The sequence below is a fragment of the Neodiprion fabricii genome, chromosome 2, assembly GCF_021155785.1.
Source record: "Neodiprion fabricii isolate iyNeoFabr1 chromosome 2, iyNeoFabr1.1, whole genome shotgun sequence".
In the NCBI taxonomy this organism is placed as follows: domain Eukaryota; kingdom Metazoa; phylum Arthropoda; class Insecta; order Hymenoptera; family Diprionidae; genus Neodiprion; species Neodiprion fabricii.
The window spans coordinates 7,003,216-7,029,649 of record NC_060240.1 but is presented as its reverse complement, the minus strand read 5'-3'; the positions used below and the strand labels follow the sequence as shown (position 1 = coordinate 7,029,649).

The window sequence follows — 26,434 nt, the reverse complement described above, 5'->3', positions numbered from 1 at the left end:
TACTCAAACACAAAAATTTCACTTCAAAGGTACCACCTTGAATTGTCAAACAATTAATCAAATAAGAATTCTTACCTCCTCTGGGTTGCTCTACATTGTACACATGTAGTTCTCGTAGCATCTCAGGTTGAATGGTGAAGCGACGCACTTTCAACACTGCAATAAGAATGTAACAGAATATTACTCACACAATATACTTGGATCAGATTTCATGTCACTACATGCTACCTGTTTCAAAACAATTTTTTATGCATAGAGTTTCAGTAGTTTCTGATGTATTAATAAATAAACTGCGAAAATTAATAACAGAAAGCTAATAAAATAAACATTGAATAAATACATAACATCAATGAGCAGCTTTATGACTAATTTCCAATGAAAAGCGAAATAGTAATTAAAAATCATATCAATTATGTACCTTCCAGTTTTATTCACTGCAGGGGTTGCTCTAGTTTTCACTTTGTTCGCAGACATCGATTGATCGGGTTACTGCATTTAGATCATTTCGAAATGCATTCAGTTCGGCTGAAATATAGTTTGTCTCTGTGGTCAGATAAGCGATGACTTTTTGTTAGTATTTTATTTTCCAAATCAATAAACGCGCCACTGAAACTTTGCAATCATTTTTTTGAAATATAATCAAAGATCCAATAGCAATAAATTTCTACTAAAATACAAAATTCTCAAAGTGAAGGGAGCGTAATGTTATAACCAAGAATGTTTATAAATTTATACCTGTTTCGTATTTTTCCACAATATGTTGACCTGTTCAGCTTCTGCACTTTGTTTTCTATTATATATTGATAATGTCAGTTACTTCATATGTTCACTAGCCCTGATTAAGCTTGCTGCAGTTCAATTCTGTAATTAGATAAAATACCACAATATTTTGTTAATATTTCATGTTTAACATTTATATGGTATATACTCATTATGAGTAGCTAAACAAACGCAATTTCAGTGTGTTCTGTGTTATGCCAAACCGTGGAAAATGATATGGATTACATAATGAGATGTGACATGATTGACATTAATTTATACTGTTTTGTAAGGACTCCATTAATATCTGTTGATTTTCTGAAATAAATTCATGAGTTCTGCTGCCAAATGATGTCTTCAAAGGTTTATTGACAGGATCCTTCAATCCGGATAATTACTAATGTCAATCAACGATGTTGCAATTTGTTACTATCATCATATAAGAGAACAGTATTTTGTTAGTAATGTAATGTGAGCATCAATTTAAACAGCATTCGAAATTTAACATAATTATTCAAAAATATAATAGGTATGAGAAATAAACAACCACCAACGATTTACATTTGCTCGAAATTTTGAAATATATGTGAAATCCACAAAAATTACTGGCAGTGGTGATATAAATTTAATAAATGCGTTGCTATTGCTTTGTACAAACATGTGTTTACGCGAGCAACGCGATCCGTTAACCATAATCCGAGTCACAAACTCAAACGAAGGTCACGTTTTGCAAGATCCGTTTCATCAGAACGTAAGAATGAAAACCACATGGAAGGTTATCGGGGCATTTGCTTGTCACAAAACGCTTGTGTCTAATTAAACGTCTGTCGATAACCTACTCATCAAACTTTAGAAATCTACAATCCAAGAAGCTACACCGCAATAACACTCGATTCCACACTTAATCTCACTTTTTTCTGTTGTTCCTGGCCGTTTGAAACGACAGAGAAAACTTGGCTACGATCTAACTGCGCATTTACTGAAAATTAGCCAAACAATCGATAAAAAAAAATGACACTCGACGCAGAGAGACAAAATTCGATATCGCTCAAAGCTGAAGTTACAGAAAACAATGGAACCCAAAACACGAAACTCACCTTCGATCCTCGCAGGATGTTGTCATTGCAGTCACTCGTTTATTGTCTGGGCCACACACTGCTATTTGTGTATTATTCACAGTTAAGTATCGTAGAGATAAACTGATTGATCGAATAACGTAACAGCCGACACAACGCGATCTGAATTCCGGACTGATCCTGTACAACATTTCACCCCGGCTGCTCGAAAACAACTGACGCTCGGACTCGCGTTGCGAGCTGCCCGAAGCGTTCGCAGATATTTGAAAAATTTCTGTAATACGCAGCGTCAGGCGTAAATTTGAATCCTCAGACGACGTTCGTTAGAGCTAGGTATAGACATGGAGGAAACCTGGTATACCATTTCGTGTTTTTTGTCTAACGCCACGGGCTAAACAAAGGAGCAGGTGAGAAGTCGGCATCGGGTAGAAAGATATTTTTGATTTCAACTGTTCTTTGGGTGCAAAATCGGTGTAATGTTCAAATTATTCAACGGTATGAACAATAGATATATTGTATGGGGAAAACTCATACCTGGACCATAGAGTAGGTATCACTAGGGGCGTCCATAGGCTTATAGAGATAGACTGCGCGGTCTTACGGCGTGGATTTGCGTTGACTGGCGTTGATAGCTGATTTTGGAACGCTCCCTAGGCAACGAACGGTGCTCTACATGGAACAGAGGGAAACCTCATAGAATCGCCTGTATCGAAAGTTGACTCGCAGTGCTCCAAGTCGATTTGAGCCGAACCTCCATCTATCGGCCATTTTCAAAGGCGTTGGAATTTTCTGTATTGGACGGTGTTCGATAATTACTGTTATGGAATTTCGACTACACCAGCAGAGTTATTGATAGAGCAAGAACATTGTTGGTGAAAGTTAAGAAAAACTAACTTAGTGATCATTGCGGAGAACGAAGAGAGTAATTATCATATTAGGAATATTCGTGATCTCGCTTAACATCAATGGCAACGATTGGAGAACCTCTCACATTAGCCAGGGGTAAGTTAACTTATTACTCTTGTTCACTCACAATCAGTTTGGAATGTTGTCAGTTCGTCGTGCAAACGATATATTTTTCAATTCGTAGATACGCTTTTTAGTGTGATTAGTAATTGAATTGATCGTGTAACTGTAAATCCATTGAATAAAGAATTTTAGAATAAAAAATACATTATCTGGTGCTTTAGTCCATTTGTCTATATGCCTATAGGCTTATCTAATTATTAGTTACTAGAGTGTACTCAGCATTTACTATTTTTAATTCTGGTACTGACTTATATTTATTTTTGTATTTATAGATGTTAAAAGATCGATCGAACTTCTCGACAAACTACAAAAGAGTAAGTTGATTATTGACATTTTTTCAAAAATTATTTATTTATATTTCAACAAAGTTTATGTTGAATAATTGATCAATGATGCTGACTTATTTCAGGCGGCGAAGTACCGGCTACAAAGTTAGCAGCACTGCAGAAGGTACTTCAAAGCGACTTTCTCAATGCAGTAAGAGAAGTCTATGAACATGTGTATGAGACCGTTGATATTCAGGTAATACTAATTACAAGCAAGTAGATCTTTTTCATAAAATAATCAACTTTTTCTCTGAAGATAATGTTTTGAAAAACATGCAACTGATTCCAAACATTTACTTTATTTGGTGTCTGGTATGCGCCATTCGTGAATTTTTCCGATTTTATCTTTATTACACGTATCTTGTTTAAAACCACTTTAATATAAGGGTATGTGGAATTTTTGGTACAGGGTTCTCAAGATGTGCGTGCTTCCGCCACAGCTAAGGCAACTGTGGCTGCGTTTGCAGCTAGTGAAGGACATGCCCATCCGCGAGTTGTCGAATTGCCAAAAACAGAGGAGGGTCTTGGATTCAACGTAATGGGAGGAAAAGAGCAAAACTGGCCTATATATATATCTAGAATTATTCCAGGGGGTGTGGCTGACAGACACGGTGGTTTGAAACGTGGTGATCAGCTACTCTCTGTTAACGGCGTGGTGAGTAATGTGAAATTCTTACATTGTTGAAAAATTAAGATCTAATTATATTTAAACGCTGCCACTCAAGAATTTGTATGATGATACAGGATATTGTAAATAACTTTATTTTTTCATTTCCTCTAGTGTGTTGAAGGCGAGAATCATGATAAACCTGTGGAATTACTGAAACAAGCCCAAAACTCAGTGAAGTTAGTTGTTCGGTATACTCCTCGTCTTCTGGAAGAAATGGAATCGCGGTATGACAAACTAGGGGCTGCACGTAGGCGCCAACGTGTGCAATAGACTTGAATGATTATTTTTGTTAATACATATATAGAATTTATGAGTAACTGATATAGGTACAATGTAATGTTATTTCTATTCATTATTATACTTTCAAGCGACGAATCAATATATGGCTTACTTATCTTGTAATTCATTACCTAGAAATAATTTGTGTAGGACGATCTACAATAACAACATTATCAGTATTTTTTAATGAGCCAATTAAAACTGATTCAAAATATAAATCAATCCAATTACAAGTGTATGGGCAAATCCTCTAAACCTTGATCTCTATTTACACTTATAAGTTCAAACGAATTTCCAAAAGTGAACTCGACTTGGAAAACCAAGCACTTTGTAATTGTCTCAAGTAATGCCTGACGTATGCAGGACCTTGTTCCCCCGATAGCAGCGACATCAAACTTAGACATCGGAAGCTTGCAAAACGTCTTCAACCCTGAAATCACGCCACCATTGAAATTTTATATACATAGAGGAGCTGTCGCGCGACATTCTGAGACAAGCTGAAAGTAGCAGCAATCCACTAATCGATTTTGAACGATGTGAAGTAGTGAAATAGCCGTTGATCTGAAGTGGGAGGTGACGATTATTAGGCTGGGAACTGAGTCGCGACACCAAACACTTGAGCAGATGCGGATGAAAGTGTGTCCCGAGTGTGTGTGCTTGCGTAGGTAGTTGGGTTCGCGTTATCAGGTATAACGATGTGGCAAAGTCTAAAGAAATAGTGAAAATAATTTTCGGATAAAAAGGGAAAAAAAAAACAACACAATATTACATTCTTTTGTCCTGGTGAGGCTATTTTCCAACTATGGAAGCCGACTATCAACCAACGCCAAGTCCAGCCAGAGTTTTGACAGGTAAGAAAGTCAGTTGGAGGTTGAAATAGATTATATCCATAACGGCACGCATCTGACAGTTAAATGTCACTCGGCAATTCGATGCGTCGGAAGTAAAAGTCTGAAAAAATGGTTGACAAATCGTGGCGTTCGTTACTCGATTCTCGAACGCTCCTTATCTTAAAAATATTACATCCGCCGTCACAGAGGTTATAACGCGTTCTTACTCACGCACATCTACATGTAAATACACACACGCACGCACGTAACGCGTACTCCCACCATATTACGCGACGACGCAATTGTTGTTTGACTCTCCGTAGTTAGAGAAGCGATAGTGGGGGAGAAATAAGCAAACAATCTTTGAAGAGTGGAGAGAAAAAAATTTATTTCGAAAGTCGCCTACTTACAACTCCACCTTTTCTTTTCTCATAGTTTCACCGATATATGATATAGTTTTACTTTTTTCTTTTTCTTGTTTCGTAATTTTAATCAAGCGAAATAAACATTTGTCAAACACTCTAGAGGTGTAGTTACGATCATCTCTTTATTTTCTTATTCTGTACGAGTTGACACCATGAAGTCTGTCAATAACATCGGCAAAAAACGTATGTGAAAATATCGCCTTATGTAAACTTTTAAATTAGTCAAATAATTAGCCAGATGGGCAGAGTGGAACGTGCATACCGGTATCCAATTTTTATTATTGGATATTAAAAAATCATCTTTTCACTTATAAACTTGAGTTTCAATGGGTAGGGTAATTTATTGACAAGAGATGCGAAAATTTTGTTCAATAATAAAAAAAAAAAGAAAGAAAACAAAGTTATCACTGAAGAAGTAAATTATCCCTGGGAAAGAACGTGCGCTGCTGAACGAAAACAAAATAGTTGGATCAAACACGAACCGAAGTACTGTTTATACCGTTTGTAATTTTCCCCGGACGATCCACTGTTTGTTATTTCAAAAAAAAAACATCCGTTTTGTTACATGTTTTGTAATCGACAATCATCTCCTAATGAATGCTTTTCATTAATGGAAAAATTAAGGAAACACTTGTCACAATACACCTGTGCTGGATTGAATGCTTTTATTTTTAACACGATTTGCCCACCAATTTGCATGTATAATATGTACAATTAATAATAACGCATGACTTCCGAAGTGTCGATCTGTATTTACTCGCCCTCAATAATTTCGTCACAGCAGAAACACTCCATAAGTGACGAATCTTTAATTGCAATGAACAAACAATAATTATATGCTCGGTATTATCTCTGATTCTATGTCTCCACTATGCATGCCTCAAAGCTATGGGTATTTACAAGAATAATTGTGGTAAAAATCACCCTTTTCTTCCCTGGTTCTCATTTTTGTAAATAGGATTTAATTACCAACAGCTTGCCTACGTAGATGCGCGGAGCATGAATAGATTCACGCACAAATTCCCTGCCTAGCATTAAGACTCGTAAATCGTTTATGGAGAAAATACTTTATGCTCCATGAGTGAAAGGTGGGCAGATCGATACAACAAACTTTTAATGTGTGGTTACTCAAAGATTTAGAATAAGAAATTGCCACCGCTTTGTCGTACGTTTGCAATACCTCCCTGTCCTAAACCCCTTCATGTGTATTGACGTACCTGTGTCTGTGTGGTAGCAATGAACAATGAAGGCGAAGACCCGTACCCGAGTCTGTCGGATTATCATGATTATGAGCCCAACTTGGAATTTGATGACACCGAACTCCAGGCAACTTCGGACAGCGGTAAGGTGTAAACGAGGCGTGTTCGTTTTGTAGTAAAAATTATATTTTGCCTAATTTTCGTTCAATGTCTGTAATACTATTGAAATTTTCTGAAATAGATCCACGCAAAATCCATTCAAACTTCACTAACCACTAGAGACCAAAGTCTTACCTTGTGTATCAGAATTTAACCAGCTTTTCTCTCTTTTGATTATCATCCCACTCAATACAGGGTGTCCAGTGACCTTAGACTATGTAATAAGTTGGTATAATCCTTCTAGCTACTAGACACCCTCTGCTATCTGTTTCCGAGGACAAAAGTCTCCCTTCGATATACTAAGAGGTCAGCTTAAGATCCCAAACAAGTTATTAAGGCATATTCTTGCTGCTTATACTTCTAACTGCTTTGCTTCAAGCTTTCGCAACTTTAGTTTCACCCTAACATGGTTCTACTTAAAGCTGCTAGCAAATTTTCGCTCCTTAGATTTTCTTTTTCTCCACATGTTTTGTTCCTCAACATGGGAATCATACCTAAAAACATTTTTTTGATTACATATCAACATGAATGGTTCGTCATAGATTAGTCGCTTTATTTATTTAATTTAATTAATAAGACATTACAATCATCTCGTACACCGTAATTTACTCTTACCTCAACATTTTTACCAGTAATTTGGAGCTGAACAAGCAACATATCACATCTGCCATACTACTTTAGTTCACGTTTTCTTCAAAGTCGTTTACTGATTCGAAGTCACACTTTACAGCTGTAGAACTGCTCGAAGAAAAGTTAGATTTAAGTGCAAGCTGCGCTGGAACAGGACTGGACTACTTAGAGAGCCCCGTAAGCGATGGAACAATAGAAGAAAATTTTGAAGAGGCTTTGGTGGATGCACCTGTTATTGAAACCGGTATGTGGCCTTCGGATTCCTTTGTACATCCCTCAAATGTTGAAGATAAATAACTTTTAAATGTTCAATATTAAAACTGTTGATTAGATAGTGTAGAATTTCACCTGAATAAGGAATATGAACAAAAGAATTGTGCAAAGTATTGAATAACGATATTCTATTACAAGCAGCGGACGATCTGGCAGCACTCGAAGGTGACCTTGTGGACGAGGAGGATTACCTTGATATTGCGAGACTTGGGATTGTTGAGGTAGTCGGGGATGACAGTGCAGGGAGAAAAGTGATTGTTGTGTCTGCTTGTAAGCTGCCGTCAAATGACGAGGAGACCTTCAATCATGCTAAGTTATTGAGGTGAAATAAGTTATTCCCAAATTACGTGGGACGAAAAATATTGACGCTGCACCCCATACTACAACTTTCTAACAATGTATATTCAGTTAAGAATGATTAATTTCTCCAGATATCTCACACATACCTTGGACACTTTCGTCGAGCAAGATTACAGCTTAGTGTACTTTCATCATGGTCTGACATCGAAAAATAAACCGCCATACGCATGGTTGCGTCAAGCATATCGAGCTTTTGACCGAAAATATAAGAAAAATCTTAAGGCTCTTTATTTAGTACACCCAACAAATTTTATCAGATTTGTCTGGCAAATCTTTAAACCAGTGATTAGGTAAGAGTTACAGAAAATACGAAATCACTGAAGCTTTTGTTATTCCTTTAACCTTCTTATTCCCTGTTCTCAGCGCTAAATTTGGACGCAAAATGATGTACGTTAATTACCTGGAGGAGCTTGCACAACATATCAATCTTGATCAACTTTGTATTCCTCAGCAAGTTTTACAGTAAGCAGCTGGAATTGACTATGTTTTTCCCCCCAAATTATGTAGGATGTGAGAATAAGGTGTATAAGTCGTAAAATATTGTTGTTGGCATTAAAATGTAGCAAAATACCATATACATATTCAAGATGATTAACGTTTCACAAGATGGTTTTGATAGAAATAATTAAGCCATAAAAAGTGTCACTTACTCTATAAAGTTATGGTTAAAAACATAAAAAGAAGTAACGAAGTTTTAACTACTGATAAAAGGTCGATCTGCAACCAATCGTCTGAAAAAGTTGTGAACCGACTTAGACCTCTGTTTCATCCATCCACACAATTTTCGTATTGAAACTAGGGAGTGCAATGCTTTCCACAAATGTAACATCAAGTATTTATTAATTTTCAGACACGACGAACAGTTAATGATAAAAAATAGAAAAAATGTACCTGTAAGTCCACCACCCACAACTGTCGTTACTCCAGTAGCAACAACGCAATTCGGCGCAAGTCTACAATTTATTAGAGAAAATAACGGCGACGAAATGATACCACCTATAGTAACGCAGTGTATAGAATTTTTGGATACTCCAGACGGTGAGGCACATCATTCAATGTTTCTTGCAAATCAGTGCGCAAACAATAATAAACATCATTGTTTTACTTCAACAGCGTTGGAAACTGAAGGCCTGTTCAGAAGATCAGCCAATGTAACCGTGATCAAAGAACTTCAAAACCGTTGTAACTTGGGATTGCCTGTAGACTTTCGAGGTGATCCTCACATAGCGGCTGTACTTCTAAAAACATTCCTTCGAGAACTGGACGAACCACTTATGACCTACGAACTTTACGATGAAATAACCCAGTTTCAAAGTAAGTAAAAACAACTCTGAACTGATGATGTTCTACATTAACATCTATTTAGATCCTATTTACTATTCATCTTTTTTCATCATTCCAAAGGTTTATCAAAAGACGAACGACCTCGGAAAGTTAAGATATTGATTCTTGAAAAACTACCTGAAGCTAACTATCGTCTTTTGAAATATATCGTTCAATTTTTATCCAGGGTGAGTTTAATTCTCATTGTTTCTCTCACTGTAATTCATGGAACGTCGTGGCCATGGAACAAATACTCATATTTTTTAACACTCGTAGGTAATGGACAGAAGTGATCTTAACAAGATGACATCGAATAATCTGGCAGTAGTATTCGGTCCTAATTTAGTAAGAGCTCCATCTTCTCGAGGAATGTCACTTTCAGCAATTGGTCCGATCAATCAGTTTACCGACTTTTTGTTCATGTACCAAGATAAAATATTCATCATTTAAGACTGGGTTAGATTACTAAAAGTGTTGATTCATTAAAGGCCTATAAAACGTTAACAAAATTGGCACTCGTTTCAAATAACAGACTGAAACACTAATCAGATTGTTCAAATTGGATTTGTGGGGAATATGAAAGTACATGTGTCAATTAATTAAAAAAAAAAAAATCTAATTTGAGCGCATTAGACACTTGCTCCACGGCTTTCATTTTTGCATAAATCATTGCATCGGTAAAACTTTTATATTTCCCTCGATTTAAAAAATTTTAATTTACAGACTTGGAAGGGACACTGCAGGTCAGTTATTTAATTTTGAATAATATTTCTCGTATTTATCGAATATAGCTCGAAGCATTTTCATATTCACAAGATGGATCCTACATATGAGTACAATTCAATAATGAGCATATAGTATTTTTATATAAATCACAGTAGCAAGTACACGCAAATCCAATTTTTAATATCTACAAAAAAGCCTCACGTTTGGACACGTTCTTGTGTAATATTCTATAAAATATTTTCCTTTTTGTCTTTGTCGTGTAAAGCATAGTTGATATTTTTTACTAATTTATATACTTGCTGAAAAGCAAAAATCGTAGAACATACACAGGTTTTCTTCGTAAAGTATTTCACAATAATGAATGCACAACTTTTTTTCTAGCCAAATATGCTGCGATCGTCATGAGTGTTGCGTAGAATGAATGTGAGCAAGCTGATCAGTGTTGTATGACAGTTTTTAACATGTGAATAATATTTATACAAAAAAAAAGGGAAAAAATTACCACTGTATACCAAAGATAGGTGAGAACGTCATATAATGTAATCAGTGTAAACTGTAGGTATACTCACAAAATAGTCTAATTAAATGGGTAAAATTAGTAATTATTATATTTTTTACGGAATGATTATCGAAGATTGAATATTTCTTGGTAACAAAGTTTTTCAACCAGTATAGTATTGTAAAAGATAATCATTTATATTCGAATTAAAAAATTTGAGATGTGCGTTTGCTTAGGTTTATTGAATTTCTTGCGTGATACCCATTACAGTTTTACCAATATTCCAGTAAATAGTAACCAAAGCCAAGTCTCTCTTCAATTATATTACATAGAATAGTAATTTATTATTCTCAAAGAATTTTGTCACACAATGTTAGACAATCTTCGACACATTCCGTACTGTAATTTATAAATTGTAAATAATCTCATGGTGTATAAATTCATAGAATAGATATATATACATATAAATATAGTACTGATTTTTAAATAAAGTATTGAAAAAAGCGTATAAGAATAAAATATAAATACATATAATAACGAACAGTGACAAAAATATTATGATAATCGAATTAGCAAATTATTCAATATTGTTTTATGCTGGCATAAGAACGACGAATAAGTGAGATACTGAGATATAGTAATTTTCATTTATCATATTTCGTAGTTTATGTCATAATTTGAACATCTCAAGTATTAATTTTCAGCAATCGATAATAGATATACCTATATAACAAAATACAGAAATCTTGAACGAATTGAGTATAAAAATTGTAATTGGCGACGCAAAAACTGTATTTCAACAGCGTTAAACAGACAAGAATTTAAATAACCATTCCATGGTTAGAAACTGAATTGTAAGTTTAAAAAAATCTTATGCATACGCGATTAATTTGTTTTGAAAGAAATTGCAAATATATTCAAAGAGAGTGTCAACAAATGTGTTCAGAAAAGAACAAAAAAAATTTTTTTTTTTTAAACAACTTGTAACTGTCTGAAACGAATTTGTTCTGTCGCACATCTAACAATATGAGACATGCACACAATTTATGAAAATATAAATAACTTGCCACTGACATTCCTATATGATGTGCATTACGTAATTGCACAATTGCCACTTGCGAACATGAAAAAAAAATACATCAGTCATAGGTTGACTCGTCATTCCGGATAATACATAATTTACACGTCAATACATTATTCAGTGAAATATCATCATATGTTACATTGCATTATAGTTCTGACCAAGAGCTGTAAATGTTAGGATAACTAAATGTATGCACGATCCATGTACCTGTGATAGAATAGCACATTGTATCTTTATCTTTCGAACATCATACGGATCTGAATAAAAACAATATAGTACTAAAATCAAATTATACCAATCGAATTCTCATTTCTTTAATTTATACAGAATCTCGCCTAAATTAAGAAAATATCGTCAACACTATTTGACAGAGTCTCGAAGACTTATACTAGTGAAAAAACAGTAAGGTCGTGAATTATATTAAATTTATTCGTGTAAATATATGCCAATAGACAGCAATATATTTACAAATACAGTATATGGCAACGCAAAACAACAAGTGTAATTTATATAATAACATCATTTATAAGTCCCTAGTACGAGTACGGTAATTCGATACAGTGGTATGTAACATCATGTCAAAGACAATTATGAATTTACACAGTCTGGAACAGTAACGCGAAATAGGCGTCCTTATAAATCTTTTTCTACAACCTAAATACGTCAGTAATTTGAAATTTGATTTTTTTCTTCGTTCAAACGTTATACATTAATTATACTTATATCTATTAGATATATATATGAGCTTGCATTCAATAGGAACATAATGCTGTCTAAAATGTTTTGGAATTTCAATGGTAGATTCACACAAATTTATCTTGCGTACAAAACACTTTTATTAAAAACTTTGACGAGGTTCTTGAAAATTCCCATAGCAAAAAAGTTTCAAAGTCGTTAGTAACAAGTTATTCCTATAATAATCCATGTGAAGCTAACTAATTTACATGGGATTAAAACTGAAATAAGCATGATATATAACTTTCTTTCACATTTTAACACTGCGAGTAATGTAAAGTTGTTACAGCATCAGCTAAAATATTAATGATTAAATATTTGAATATATGCAAGTACACGTGGAAGTGATACAGCTAAAATATTGCTGAATGTTCACTCTGTTCTACTCTTGGTAAACCACGTGCATATGATACGGTATATCGCTTAACATATAGTGTAAAATATCTCCTGTATTCTCGTCTTCGGTAGGCAGGTAAGCTATTGATTTTACTGTTGACATTTCTAAATGGCTTGTTCCAGGTAAAAATTTCAAACTATCAAAGAAATACAGATAAATAAGAAGTTTATTTATTTTCAATTTCAATTATTGTTAAATTTTTATGATCGACTGATAAATGAGACACTGATCTGATTGAATACAATTACGTTTTCATATACCTGTAAGTATATCCACCTAATTCGTACTTGATCCACAGGCTGTATGTGTTCAAAACGACTACAGTATACTTGATCACATTGAAATTTGCAAATTTTCGTGTTTTATAATTGTAAAACAACTGCTATATACAATTATGTATAACTCAAACCCCCTAAAAACTTAAGCCGCGTCATCGACCTATGATGAACTTTGCGAAAATCCTCCACAGCAGGAGCTTGAAGCTGGTCTCTCTTGCTCAGCTTCGTCTTCGACAACCACGACATTCCGTCGTGTGCTATTTGACCGTGTAAGAGTAGATTTTTGCTCAACCATATCCGCATGTACCATCATGCGGCGGGTTAAATCTAGAAACATTTCTTCAATGTTTTGATTCTGTTTTGCTGATGTGTGAAAGTGGACCGCACCAACTTGTCTGGCATATCTGAGGAATTAATTCGTATAAATTGATTCTGTTAAACATAAAATAGTAGATTGGTAGCTTGCTTCCTTGATAAGAATGAAATGGAATAATGAATATCTGTGCTTGTGCATTTATTTCGCATGTAATTGTTTGTTTTTTTTTCTTATTTCAGTCTAGTCTAATTATAACTTTGTATGCTGGGTTAAACAAAGCAGATTGATGATTGAAAAAATAAAAAACAAGATTATCTTATCAGAGAAAAGATTCAGGTTCGTTGACAGATATTTTCATACTCGTTTTCTTTCTTTGTTGATTTTGTACACTTTTTAGGTCTTCTGAAAGTGATGTCCAAATACTTTTATGAAGTTTATAATGTGAACTGACATATACTTTACTAGAACAAAACAGCGAACAACGTGTAACTCACTCTTCTGCTTCTTCCTGTGTTACATTCCGATCCCTCTCAAGATCTAATTTGTTACCAGCTATGACAAGGCAAATTTCACTGCCAAGCATCTTTTTCAACTCCTTCACCCAGTTTTTTACCTATAAATATATAAATATAAAAATGAGGAATCAAATAATGATTCTACACTTTTGAACGAAAAATAAAGTAATATAACGAAGTGTAGAACTGATATAGGAGATTGATAAAAATGAAAGGCAACTTAACTAATGGGAGTAGTTTTGCAATTGAGAAATTGATAATAAATGAAAAGTGGTAAATCAGAAATTTGTGAGAATGGATGATGGAGTTAAAGCAACATAAACATCGTTTATTTCTTTGGTGCAAAGTCGAAGAAACTTTACTTGACTTTTATCGATGCCGATGCGAAACAGCTTGCGCAAGAAACAAGGAAAATTTAATCCAGTTATTTTCAAAGTATTCAAGTTGTTCAAATCAAACAACTCCATATTTTTCACATAAAGTTGAGAAAATAAGTATTGTCAGCCATAATATCGCTGTATCTAAATCGTATCCTCAACTGAACAAGTTTTGGAGCAAAACTTGTTGTAAATTTACGTATCCAACTATAACGTCGTATCTTGATGATTATTGATCCAAACTTCTGACTCAATACGCAATTTACTGATTTATTTTTAATTAATTGTGAATAAAATAAAATAAAATAATATATGTTACAAGCTGGTGTTCATTCACTCTTCGAACCTTTTGAAACGAGTCCTCGTCGGTAATATCGTATACCAGAATTGCGCCGTTTGACATACGATAGTAGATGGGTCCTAAGGCATGAAACTTTTCTTGTCCTGCCGTATCCCAGATAGCCAAATTCACTCTTTTTCCATTAATGTTGAGTTTCTTGTTAAGAAACGAAGCCTGCGAATAAGTAAATAGGTTACAAGTTGAATGATTTATGTATGCACGTATCGTTCCAAATAGGATAAGAGAAAAAAATTACGATTCAAATACCTGGAGAGTGGTGATATGTTTGTCGTTGAATTTGTCCTCGACATATCGTAGAGCGACAGATGTTTTTCCTACGCAACCTTCGCCGAGCAAAACAACTTTAAAATTGTAACCATTGATTGAATTATTCGCAGTCGGTGAGGAACTGGCCATTGTTTACAAAAGTAAAATAATATTATAATTGAGAAAAGAAATGAGAATAAGCTTTTATGAAAATACTATTTTACGCGTTTATCATTAACGTACAAACTAGTATTTGTCATTATATTCTATAGGCCTAGCTCTCTGACAGTAGAAGTAATCGATGTATATCGTATGTATGTACGTAATGTTACTTTTTTTTTTTTACAACTACTATCTCTCTCGCGGTTGTCCACGGAACGTCAAGTGCGAGAGATCAGCTGTTCTCACCTGTATCATTACAAGAAATTTTCCTCAACAACAGATTTAAACGCATGCGCGATCGTCGTGCGTTATCTTCTTGATACGAAGGTTAGAATCGCCTACAGTAGATGGCAGGTGGTCTACGACCTCTAGGAAAAAATAAACACCGTATGCCGCATACGATACGTCAATCCGACGTCAACAAATGGTTTCTAACGAGATCAGTTCGTTATACGCTTAGAACGATTTGCAATATCTCGATCGTTTTGAATCGACTGGAAACTCGGAACAATCTTTGCTTTACAATGCATTTAATGCCTTACGATCATTCTTCGGGAAACATTTAAGAGACGAAAGTAATTTTGATGCATTCAAATGTCATTGCCTTTGGCGTCTTAGCTCTCCGAGCTGCCAAATCGAATTAACAAGGAGTATATCAATGAGTCTTTGTAATCCTCTTAATTGTTGCTAATGTTCACTCTATTCTCACAGATTTAAATGTATGAGCTTTCTTATTTTTCAAAGAAACGGACTTGTCCTCATTTAACCTGAATCAACCGGTGGAAATTGATATAAACTGTCGAAATATAACGTTTTCCATTTGGTGGTTCGTAGTGTTTACATAATTAATTATTTTGTCGTGCGAGAATATAATCCCAATTGAGTAGCATTGAGCAAAAGCATCAACTATTTACTCTACGCTGGATAAAAATACCGGCTCAAAATATACTGCAATGACGGGGAAAACCTGTTTCGAATGAACGTGCGCATTTGCGGTAACCCCAAATTTTAAGTCATCTCGTATGTCGACGAGATTTGTACCGTATCTATGCATTATTTCTCTGTGGATGAAATGGTGATATTGGAGAAAGAAAAATTAACAAATTTTGCCCGCAAGTTGCCGTAATATTAGTAAATATTTGTGCTGTAGGATAAAGCCAAAGATTCGAACGTTAAAATTCGACATCACGACTGACAACACAGCTCAATGCCGATAATACAAAAATCATCACGCACTCTGGCGGTGACATCGAAAACTCTCGTCTAGCAACAAAACTCAAATGGCGCACAGGAAGCGAATCAGCGATAACCGGAAGCTTAATTCTGACAGCCAGATAGATTACTTGACATTTTGTAAATTAAAATCTTGGTGAAGCGCGGTGTGTATTGTCTTATAAAATATTCTATTGATATGCGGTAAATAAAAATATCACAGAATTCCGGCATGAAGTAGTTTCCAAAGTTTGTCATCTAAAAGCTGCCAGTTTGACTGACAGCGTGAACCAAAGCCTGCGCGTTAAGATTGCGCTGAAGAATTCTTGAATCCGGCCGTCACCTGTATTGAAAAGGTAAGCAAATCAGTCATACTAATTTTAGCGTTTTATTAGATAATCTCGGCGGATTTAATGCGAGATTATCATATTTAGCCAGCGCAATTAGCTATTTATATTTGGAACCATTGTCACATTCGTTTATCCCTCTATTATCAAGAAATATGTGACTAAACGTCAGCGTCTCCGGCCGCTGTAGAACTGCCAGCCTGCTGTATCATGACATAGAGCAAGCATTTTCTAACAGCAAATATTTTTCGCGTGGATAAGATCGTAACGTTGAGAAAAGCATTTCTCCCGGTTGCCCGGCCGGTTGCCGGTCCGTGCCATTCGATCGTTGTTAATAATTAATATTCGTATCGAAACTTTCACCGAAAGTGTACGCTATGAGATTTTGTGAAATATTTCGCATTTTTCTACCACGCGTTTGACATCTGACGAGATGCCGCCGATATCTGTCATTATCGTGAGATAACTTTCGTTTGTTTCTTTTTCTCCTTTATTCTACTTGGACAATCGAGTTTTATCAGCGTTCGATTAAGTCCTTCCTAAAATGGGACGCCGTTCTATTTCGCAAGTGGACTTGTTTGTTTGCGTACTGTCTCATCTGTCATGGCGTTCGTATGGCGGGGTCTCAGCCGACGTGCACACGATATTCGTTGACGCTTGCACGTCAGTGAATTCCAGTTTGACAGCGGCAGGGTTTGTTTATCCCCAACTGAAGTTCCGTTGCCTCAATTTCTGACCATGTTATGTTGACAATTGGCGCGCGTCGACGTGTATGTAATCCGCAAACAAACGACTATCGCACGCATGTCTCTCTCCTTGTCGGTACATCTCAGGACCGATGCGAGGCGGTTTGGTTATGGCGACCGCCGTGCGGTGCCACGCGCCATGCCTGCCTCCTTCTCGCGCACGTCGTTGCGTCTCTCCATCTGTCATGCTCGTTCCACTGCTCCACTTTCTTGTTAGGGAATTACATGCAGTCGCGTACTTCACCCTGACATCTCAAATTTCACCGTGTAATATCAATCGCAGGCAGTCACGAGGGTTTTTCCCCTTCTCACTTTCTTGCATTTGTTTTATCATCGTTTTATCCCAAACCACAGTCAGCGTCACGATTGTTACGTATGTCGTAAATGTAACACACGTCGTTGCGTTGATACCAAGGAACTGATTTGGTTCCTTCCTGATTCGCTGAAATGTCAGTAAACTGTGGGTAAAAAAAATTACATCCGCGAAAACGTAATGAGAGAAACGGTTTTTCAATTGATTGCAACGCCTGTATCGTTTCGTTAATTAGACGAGCCAAACCTCGTCAAGTACGTTACAATACATACGTCGAGTAAAAGTGTTTCGATATGTTTTTTTTATTTTTATTCGTACGTAACACTTTGCGGAATTAACAGCGACAGTAAAAATGAGAATGAAAGTTTCAAGTATCAGGTAATGGTGTCAGGGGCACGTTTATACGTGCCTTGCGCGTCTCTCGATCGAGGTTTCACCTAAATACATTCTGTTTCTTCCTAGTTCGTTCAGATTAAATAATAGAAATTGTATAACGGAGCGTTAAAGTAAGTCTAGGACAGGGACGCGTGACGTTTCACAACGGAGAAATGTGTCCGGCGTTGAAAGTTGGCGAAAATTTCGTACATATATTCAAGTATACTCTTATTCTCTACGCACATTACGCAGATACACAATCGTTAAGATAATTCGTATTTGCGAAACGCATCGTTATGATCTAGATCATGTGTCAGACAAGGTGTTTCGCGATATTGCAACCGAGTTCTCTTCCATTCCTCCATCTATTCCTGGACCGCGTATTTACTGTTGCAATATAACTCGGTGAAGGACAGTTTTCCATTTCAGTAATTCTTTTCGCGCTCCCGTTATATCTTGCTCTCTAACGTGCGCCGCCAAAGATGGATGCACGCGCGTTATCAACGAAATGTAATATAATTAATTATAAGTCCGTCTAGCACGAAGTTACGTACACAAAAATTCGAAAATTGACGATTTCAGTTGACTCGTCTACCGAATACCGGACATGAAGTTTGATTTTATTATAAAGCTAATCAACTTGACTACATGACCTTGACACTTTGATACATCGCGATAAGTGAGAAAACGGCAATACATACGAATTGCATTGAATTCGTGCTTGCGCGGTCGACGTACGATCGGTATGCGTGTTAAAAAAAAAAAAAAAAAGCAACAAAGAAAACCGCCAGATCTGTGCCGGTTAGCTGTTTTTTTCATACTGTCATTTGGGCTTCCATACTGGTTCTTTTTGTATGCACATAGTTGTACGTCTGCTGGAAGTAACGTTACACGCTTATTGCAATATCATTTGGTAACAAAAATAATTCGGCGGTGCATCTGCGCCTCTCGCGTTTCGATTGCGAAATCGAGAAGAAAACGAGAAAGAAATACCAGTACGATAAAAACGTACGCACGGTACACGCAAGCTTTGCCTGTAACTTTTGAAAGCGCGTTGAGCAACCGGGTATAAATGAAATTGTAACAGCAGCGGCAGTTGGAGGCGGGGTGCAATGAGAAAGACGGAGAGACGCCTTTTCTCCCGCCTCTTTCTCCCCCCCCCTCCCCCCCCCCCCCCCTTGGCGTTCGTGCGTTTTACCGCGTCACACGTCTCCCTGGAGAAACATGTGTGATACAAAATACGCCTTCGATTTAGGATTATTTTTATTTATATTTGTTCGGTTTTTTTTTCAGAGAGACAACGTGGAGATCCCAAAACCAACGCCAGTATGTTTAGTTTTCACAAGCCGAAGGTGTATCGGTCGACTACAGGCTGTTGCATCTGCAAAGCCAAGTCGAGCAGGTAATTATTGTGATGTTTTTACGTATTCATTAGCCGGAAACCGGTTTTGTATTTTTACTCAATTATTTCGATACTCTTTCCGACGTTGAAGTTGTAAACACAAATTTCATTCGCTTTGCATTCACGAAAAAAGTTGTTAAGTCGATTAAACGAAATTGAAAAAATTGGGGAACTTTCAACAATCCTGGAAATTTTTTCAATATCTGTTAGTTTATAAGTCCGTTGAAAAAACTTCTGATGTTTTCATAGGGTTTCTGCTGTCTTATTGTTAGATTTCTGTGATGGTATCTTAGAATTTTACTTGCATTGTCGAAATTTCCCCAATTGTTCTCAATGATGTGTATTTTTTGAATTTCTATAATTATTTGATTTTTTTTTTTTTTTTGGTAATCTTATTTCTGTGGTATTGATGGTAATTCAGTGTAATTCTTTCGTGATGTGTGGAACTGTTTTGTTTGAATTGATACTTATACTTACGATTTTTATTTTGGTAGAAACGCGTAAAATTATTCTTTTTTATTTATAAAGAATCAAAACCAATTCCATTCAATTAAAAATAAAATATTATATGGCTGTCAAAACTTGTTGAGAAAAATATCATTTATTTTCCATCCCCTAAAGGGCATTATTTGAATATCAAGTCCTGATGAATTAAACCTTTGATGTCTATTCCTATAATTTTCCAAGTTGGTTTGACTTTTATCATATTTTATTAATTTGAAATTATAATTTTTAAAACTACAGAATACTTAACATCTTCTATTCATTCCAGCTCACGATTTACGGACAGCAAAAAGTACGAGGATGATTTCATAGAATGTTTCCAGCTTCTGGAACGCCGTACAGGAGAGATATGTAATGCTTGTGTTCTCCTGGTGAAACGTTGGAAAAAGTTGCCTGCTGGAAGCGACCGTAATTGGAGTCACGTAAGTAGCTTTCAGTATACTTAGAAACACAAATGATAACGTTACCGTTTTACTTGTTGAAAGAAAACTTCAAATTTATCTTATTTTATATAGGTCGTTGATGCTCGTGCCGGACCTGGAATAAAATCTCTGACAAAGTTCAAGTCAAAGAATAAGAAAAAACTGAAGGAAGTACAAGACAAACATGAGAAGATCGTTAAAAAGAAGCATGTTTACCTGAAACCTGATCGTGAAAGGGAACAAAGTCCTGCAATGAGTGATGAGTACGCCGGTTAGTACCAGTAAATTTTATTTTCTTGGGGAAAGACAAGTCTTGATGAATTAAAAAATCGCAAGATTTTTTTCTTCATATTTTATTTCATTCATTGAAGGCGGAGAAATGTATATAGAATTCGATTATTCTTTGCAGAGGACTTTCTACCAGATAATGCAGGAGGAGGCAGTAAGAATTCAAGCCGTGCTGGCAGCCCTGCCGGAAGCGATGATGGTTTAACAGGAGTAAAAAGGTTAGCTGCGGAACAAGGTGAATCTGGAATAAAAAGACGATTGCCTCAAATACCAGTCAGTGGTTTCATTGACCTGACCTACTTCAAAAGGTAACTGAACCAATTTCTTTGCTTCGGAGAAAAAGCTCTTATATTTAGACATGTGCACGTAAATTTGTATCTCGTGGTAACTGAAATAACCTTGATGGAATGTTTTTCCAGAGAAACAATCTGCTGCGGTACGATATTCAAGGGTCCGTATGGAGAAGTGATGATCGACCCATCATTAATAAAACCTTGCATTGGGTGCTTGGCCAGGCAAGAGGGACAGAGACAGGCAAATGCAGTGAGCAGTAGTCCTTCGCACAGTTCAGCATCCGCGAGCCCTGCACACAGTTCAGCATCTGCGAGTCCTGCGCACAGTTCAGCGTCAGCGAGTCCAGCGCACAGCTTAGATTCGACTGTAGAACCGACCGTTCCCAAACCGGTCACCAAATCGTTCAGTGACTCCTCTTCGGATTCGGGCTATGACGAATCTTCCAATCAAGGAGTTGGTGAGAGCAAGCTAGCGAAAATAATTCCAAATTCGAATCCGTCTGTTAAGCAGGAGGTCAAGACAATACCTGTACAGAGTGTTCAACTCAAGACGATCCCGGTAACTGAAGGAATCAGGTTAGACTCCGACCTACCTATTAAATTGGTACCTCTGAAACAGATAGACCAAATTGTGTACAAGCCGATCTCGGTAGCATCTCCTGCCAACGTTATCACGAGCTCGCATCAAACTGTCAACATCTCCGAGAATCGTTTAGTCGATTTTGCTATACACGCCTCTGCCAGACAGTCTATTGCTAATTAATGTCAATCTTTTGTAGAGTTTTAATTTATTCTTTCTCATGTATGTAGCTAGGTAGGTGTACATTCTAGCAATGACTTACTTACCTTATCATTCTGTGATTATTGTCACAGTTTTATGAAGACATACTCAGACAGCAAAGGCTGTGCATGAGTAAGTCTCGAAAGAGAGAAAATATATATATATATATATATATATATACTTGTCAAGTAATGTATGTTAGATAATATGAAAGCGTTTGTAATTTTTTAAAAATTAATACTTAGTTTATCTACTGCCTGCTAACTCGTGACTGTTCATAAGTCAGGAAGAAAAAAAACATCAAATGTCTAACAAATAGACTAAGTGTTCAGAAAAAACTCAAAAGTTTTTATTCTAAGATAAAACTTAGCTGGATAGATCAAAACACTGTGATGATAGTGTTAATTTTCGCGGATTATAAACATTGTTATTGAAAAAGAGAGAAAAGATAAAAAAAAAAATGAAAAAAAAGATGTTTAGAGTGAAAAAAATTAAATAAAAATGCTCGACTCGTGGCAGTTTTTTTAGGAAGTTATTCGAGATTTTTCGTCTATTGCGATTATTATTATTATTATTATTTTCTTTATTTTGTTTATTTCCAAAGTCATTTTAATTCATTTACTCCTGGTAGTAAAATCTCTCATCATCCACAGCTCGAGTTTTCTGAGACAATCTATTGATGCAATTATATATATATATATGTGAATATTGTATAGGTATTCCGAGATGCCAATCATCTTTCAAATCATATTTGGGTCCAAAAAAGAAACAACAAAAATTTGAGTGTAATAATTTGTTCGAAAAGATCCTAATGGCGATCATACGTTTTAATATACATGTGCATTTGAAATAAATGGCGTAATGCTCCATGACACTATAATTAGGTAACAACTTTAAAGGCATGGGTCAACCTTTTTCAATCAAGTGCTGAATTATAAAAATATAGGAATCACGTGATTTCAAGCCGAAGTTACGTGCTCATTTTGTAAAATTTAATTAGTGAAAATGACATTATTCAATGTAATAATGACAAAATCATTCAGCCAGAATATATGAAAACTTGATAAACCAATGGTACGATGACAAAGCTAGATTTTGCTCTATTTCAAGAAAACATTCTGACTTTTACGAATCAGAGTAACTATCATAGTTTACAACTAAATACCATCAATGTTTTTTCAAGATTTATACATCTCAAATTGTAAGCGACTTGTCTTGAAAATGTAGTTTTATTAGACGTAAAATAATTCTGATATCCAACTAGCACCGAATCGAAATTGAAACTGTGTAGCACGGGCTATGTTAATTTCGAGCCAAAAGTTCAAAACCAACTAGTAAATATTATAAAGAACAACGTTTTCCTGTATATTGCAAACCTAGAATTATCGGACCTTATTTAACGCCAAATCTGTCACCAAATAAATTATTTCTAAAAAATTTTCGATATAGCTATTTTCGTATCAATTCGTACTTTGCGCCACGAGTGTTGCGCGATCACACGAGGGGTTTAAAGTTATACGCCCGTGATACGAACAATATTTTCCGTCATAGTCGGTGTATTTACGAGAAAACCTTTATGTTCGCGGGTATAGAGTTAGATTTTTTTACGCCCGGTAGGCGTAAAGTACGGGAAAACTTTCATGGGACTACTTTACGCCAACTAGGCATAAAATCCCGTACTTTACGCCTACTGTGACGAAAAATTTGTCTTCATTTTTGAAAATTTATTGGGCAAAAATAACAGGTACAATAATATTAATTAATGCCTCTACCTTCCGGCTAACTTCATTTTGGTCCGAAACAAAATGCAAGTTCAATTCTATGCGACAATGACTGGGTGATGTGGCTGACGTGAGAAAATGAAATGCATTGTCACATAATTCGTATAGAATCGAAGTCGCATTTTCTTTCAGGTATTTGCATGTATTGAAAAACGAAACTAGTACGGTTGGGTCTTTACGACCACATGCAACTTTGGAGCGATAACAGATTTACCACAGCTAGCCTGTCTAGGTGTCATCCAACTCGGTCCCCAATCCTTCTAATCTGAGTTGGCACGCAGGTGACCCATGTCCTTAATGATAATCAATGTGTTCGGGTAACAGAGCTCAGATCCAATTATAGCAATAATAATAGTAATATAATTATGTAATGAAAACATGAAGTCTGTTAAATAGCATCGTATTTGTTATGATGATATATTAATGCAGTATTATTACTACAACGGACAGCAGCGATGTGTATAGAGAGAGAGAGTAAGGAAACTAGATCAGTTAAGGGACTGAGTTTTGAATAATTCAATGTTAGCTATGGACTTAATCACATTGAAATCTGCTATCAAATTGAGGCCGAAGTGTTTGGGTGTGTATATATATAGACAACCTTTGATAATGAATAGTTGGGAAGCTTGACTCCTAATTTTGAAAGATGGGTACGTAACGAAGTAAATAGCACAAAGATTCCTGTGGTACACACATCTTTATTAAATACGTTATTCCGCAATGACAAATAAAGGAGTGAAACTCTCGCTTTTCTAACTCAGTTCATAGTTTTCCATTCAAGTTGTAAGAAAATCACATCAAGTAAGCAATTTTCAATATGTTTACAGATTTTATAGATTTAATCTGTTGCGAAACTTTCATTAATTTTAAATGAATCTCGCTCGGCACAAACTAAATATTAACTTATAGATAACGACGTGACTTAAATTTTGTAATTAGAACTGAAACACGCAAAGTGTTCCCATTCGTCTCTGAAGTCTCGTACTTCGATCGAGTTCCGTAGAATGTCAATATTCTGCTAATTCGTTTACAAACTATATTCGGTGTTTTCTCACTTATCCGAGTAGCTAAACAAATTAGTCTTTACTTACTGCCCGTCTTACCTAGGCTCATTGACAATCTTTGTAACGTAGCAGAGGAACACGTAGGTTTCTTCGCTTGGAATCAAACATCGAATCTGCAATTTGTCAGGCAACGATACAAATCATCTTGTTACCTGACAAATTATAAATTGTACATTTAAATGTGGACGCTCAATCAAGTCGCCATTAAGTTTCAATGTTGAACGTAATTATCCAAGTTTTGAAAGTGCAAACTCTTGTGCCACATGGTCTAGTGCATAAAAAGTAAGGCGATTATCGGTATACTTATTTATTTTAGCGATACACTCTTGTGTAATCATAATATCTAGTACTTCTCTATTTGTATCAAATTTATACTCATTTTTTTTTTTTTTTTTTTTTATGCAAACTAAGTATCCAATTCTTTATAATCAAATTCTCGCCACGTAGCCGGAGAGGGTAATGTTTGATTCCAGGTAATTTATTGGCTATATATTGAGAAATTTATTTATTTTCATCGCCTATTTTTAATGAAAATGACTTACATTTTTAAGACTTGAACATACATTTTTCATAAATCGTGAAACGCAATAAATGATTGTTATTCATGTCAGCATAATATCGGTAACTGAACACAACCAATAAAGTTGTGTTTCCATAATACTCTGAACTGAATAAATAACCTTACGCTATAGAATGACATGCTAAAAATTCGAAATCAAATTCAATTTGAATTATTTCATTCGATATGTGCGAGGTTCGGAGATAGCGGTAAATATATGAAATTTTCTTTTCGTTTTTATTTTCTCTGCGAAAATATGCTATATTTCGTTCAATGGAATGCATCATCCATCCTAGATAATTACAGTACACCGTTTATATTAAACAGAAATGTTTGTATTTTATGTTTATTATATGTATGAGGTAAAGTATCAGCAGCAAAGAAAGATACATTTAAATAAATTAATAGATACCATTGAAAATATAAAATTGTATATCATTAACTCCTAACTTGATTGTAACCCATTTGCTTTAGCAAAACTAGCATAAATTTGCCAATTATTATACCAATTAGTAAAATTCATTTTTATCTTATAGCATAACAAGAACGAAACTTGGTAAAGTTAAATTAATCAGCAAATAATAAACATTCAACGCTTTTATAGAAAATATGGAATTGGTGCAATGTACCAGGTACGGAGCAAGAAATTACTTGACAAAGAACGCAGCAATATCATCGCCATGATTATATGTCTGTAGCGAAACATATATCATTGTGCAATTTAAATTGTAAATCAAATATCTCAAGAAACCTTGAACACTGCTGTTTTAATCAGACATACAATTTTAATCTAACATGTTGTCTAATTATATTCTTATCACCCAAACTATACATACAGACTAGAAAAAATCCTGTGCCAAGTAATATTTAAATAAATTCAATTTAAACATTTTTAATACAACCATCTTTGATACACATATTTCAAATACGTACTCTATGACGATGTAACGTTTTCACATGTAACTAAGCTTCTAAGAGATTTATCGTGTGTAGTAAGACAAATGCTGCATAAAATGAACTGAACTATCATTCGGCATCTCACTGAGAACTGACTGATGAGTGATCACTAATAATTAGTCGAATAACTGATGCCTTGATGGATTAATGAATGAAATTCACTGTAAACAAGGCGGCGAGTAACAAACTTGCAAGATTATCCCTTACTCCTCTACTACTTGATCTAATAAAATTGGAACTAATTACAATTTGAAAGTACCGGTAGACACATTGAATGAGTTTTTGAAAGAGTGGATTTTAGAAATGTCATGAAGCTGTAAACGAAAGAAAACATTATATGCCATTTGTAGAATGAG

The 26,434-nt window shown here is 35.4% G+C and overlaps 4 protein-coding genes across 8 annotated transcripts; 3 read left to right on the top strand and 1 right to left on the bottom strand.

Annotated features, from left to right (window-relative positions):
• The first annotated feature begins 2,579 nt into the window (after nucleotides 1–2,579).
• LOC124176850 (protein lin-7 homolog C-like) lies at nucleotides 2,580–4,372 on the top strand. The gene is made up of 5 exons (XM_046558634.1): nucleotides 2,580–2,837; nucleotides 3,137–3,178; nucleotides 3,274–3,386; nucleotides 3,600–3,845; nucleotides 3,972–4,372. The coding sequence occupies exons 1-5, from the start codon at nucleotides 2,801–2,803 to the stop codon at nucleotides 4,128–4,130; spliced, it is 597 nt and encodes a 198-aa protein (XP_046414590.1). The 5' UTR covers nucleotides 2,580–2,800; the 3' UTR covers nucleotides 4,131–4,372.
• A 275-nt stretch (nucleotides 4,373–4,647) lies between these two features.
• On the top strand, nucleotides 4,648–11,936 carry LOC124176846 (rho GTPase-activating protein 1). 4 transcript variants are annotated; one of them, XM_046558625.1, is made up of 10 exons: nucleotides 4,649–4,990; nucleotides 6,629–6,736; nucleotides 7,483–7,626; nucleotides 7,794–7,977; nucleotides 8,087–8,305; nucleotides 8,379–8,477; nucleotides 8,866–9,053; nucleotides 9,129–9,329; nucleotides 9,420–9,526; nucleotides 9,615–11,936. In XM_046558625.1, the coding sequence occupies exons 1-10, from the start codon at nucleotides 4,942–4,944 to the stop codon at nucleotides 9,786–9,788; spliced, it is 1,473 nt and encodes a 490-aa protein (XP_046414581.1). In that variant the 5' UTR covers nucleotides 4,649–4,941; the 3' UTR covers nucleotides 9,789–11,936. The 4 variants fall into 4 exon arrangements, with proteins under 4 accessions (XP_046414585.1, XP_046414581.1, XP_046414583.1 ...); XM_046558627.1 differs by having other exon boundaries at nucleotides 4,653–4,990; nucleotides 7,797–7,977; XM_046558628.1 differs by lacking the exon at nucleotides 4,649–4,990 and adding an exon at nucleotides 5,064–5,577.
• On the bottom strand, nucleotides 10,451–15,296 carry LOC124176849 (ras-related protein Rab-21). The gene is made up of 4 exons (XM_046558633.1): nucleotides 14,873–15,296; nucleotides 14,612–14,779; nucleotides 13,868–13,986; nucleotides 10,451–13,461 (listed from the first exon to the last, which is right to left on the bottom strand). The coding sequence occupies exons 1-4, from the start codon at nucleotides 15,020–15,022 to the stop codon at nucleotides 13,218–13,220; spliced, it is 681 nt and encodes a 226-aa protein (XP_046414589.1). The 5' UTR covers nucleotides 15,023–15,296; the 3' UTR covers nucleotides 10,451–13,217.
• Nucleotides 15,297–16,396: 1,100 nt separating this feature from the next.
• Nucleotides 16,397–26,012, top strand: LOC124176847. 2 transcript variants are annotated; one of them, XM_046558630.1, is made up of 6 exons: nucleotides 16,397–16,602; nucleotides 19,321–19,429; nucleotides 20,202–20,355; nucleotides 20,449–20,626; nucleotides 20,765–20,951; nucleotides 21,063–26,012. In XM_046558630.1, exons 2-6 carry the CDS (start codon nucleotides 19,356–19,358, stop codon nucleotides 21,697–21,699), a joined length of 1,230 nt encoding a protein of 409 aa, XP_046414586.1. In that variant the 5' UTR covers nucleotides 16,397–16,602; nucleotides 19,321–19,355; the 3' UTR covers nucleotides 21,700–26,012. The 2 variants fall into 2 exon arrangements, with proteins under 2 accessions (XP_046414586.1, XP_046414587.1); XM_046558631.1 differs by lacking the exon at nucleotides 16,397–16,602 and adding an exon at nucleotides 18,517–18,537.
• Nucleotides 26,013–26,434: the final 422 nt, after the last annotated feature.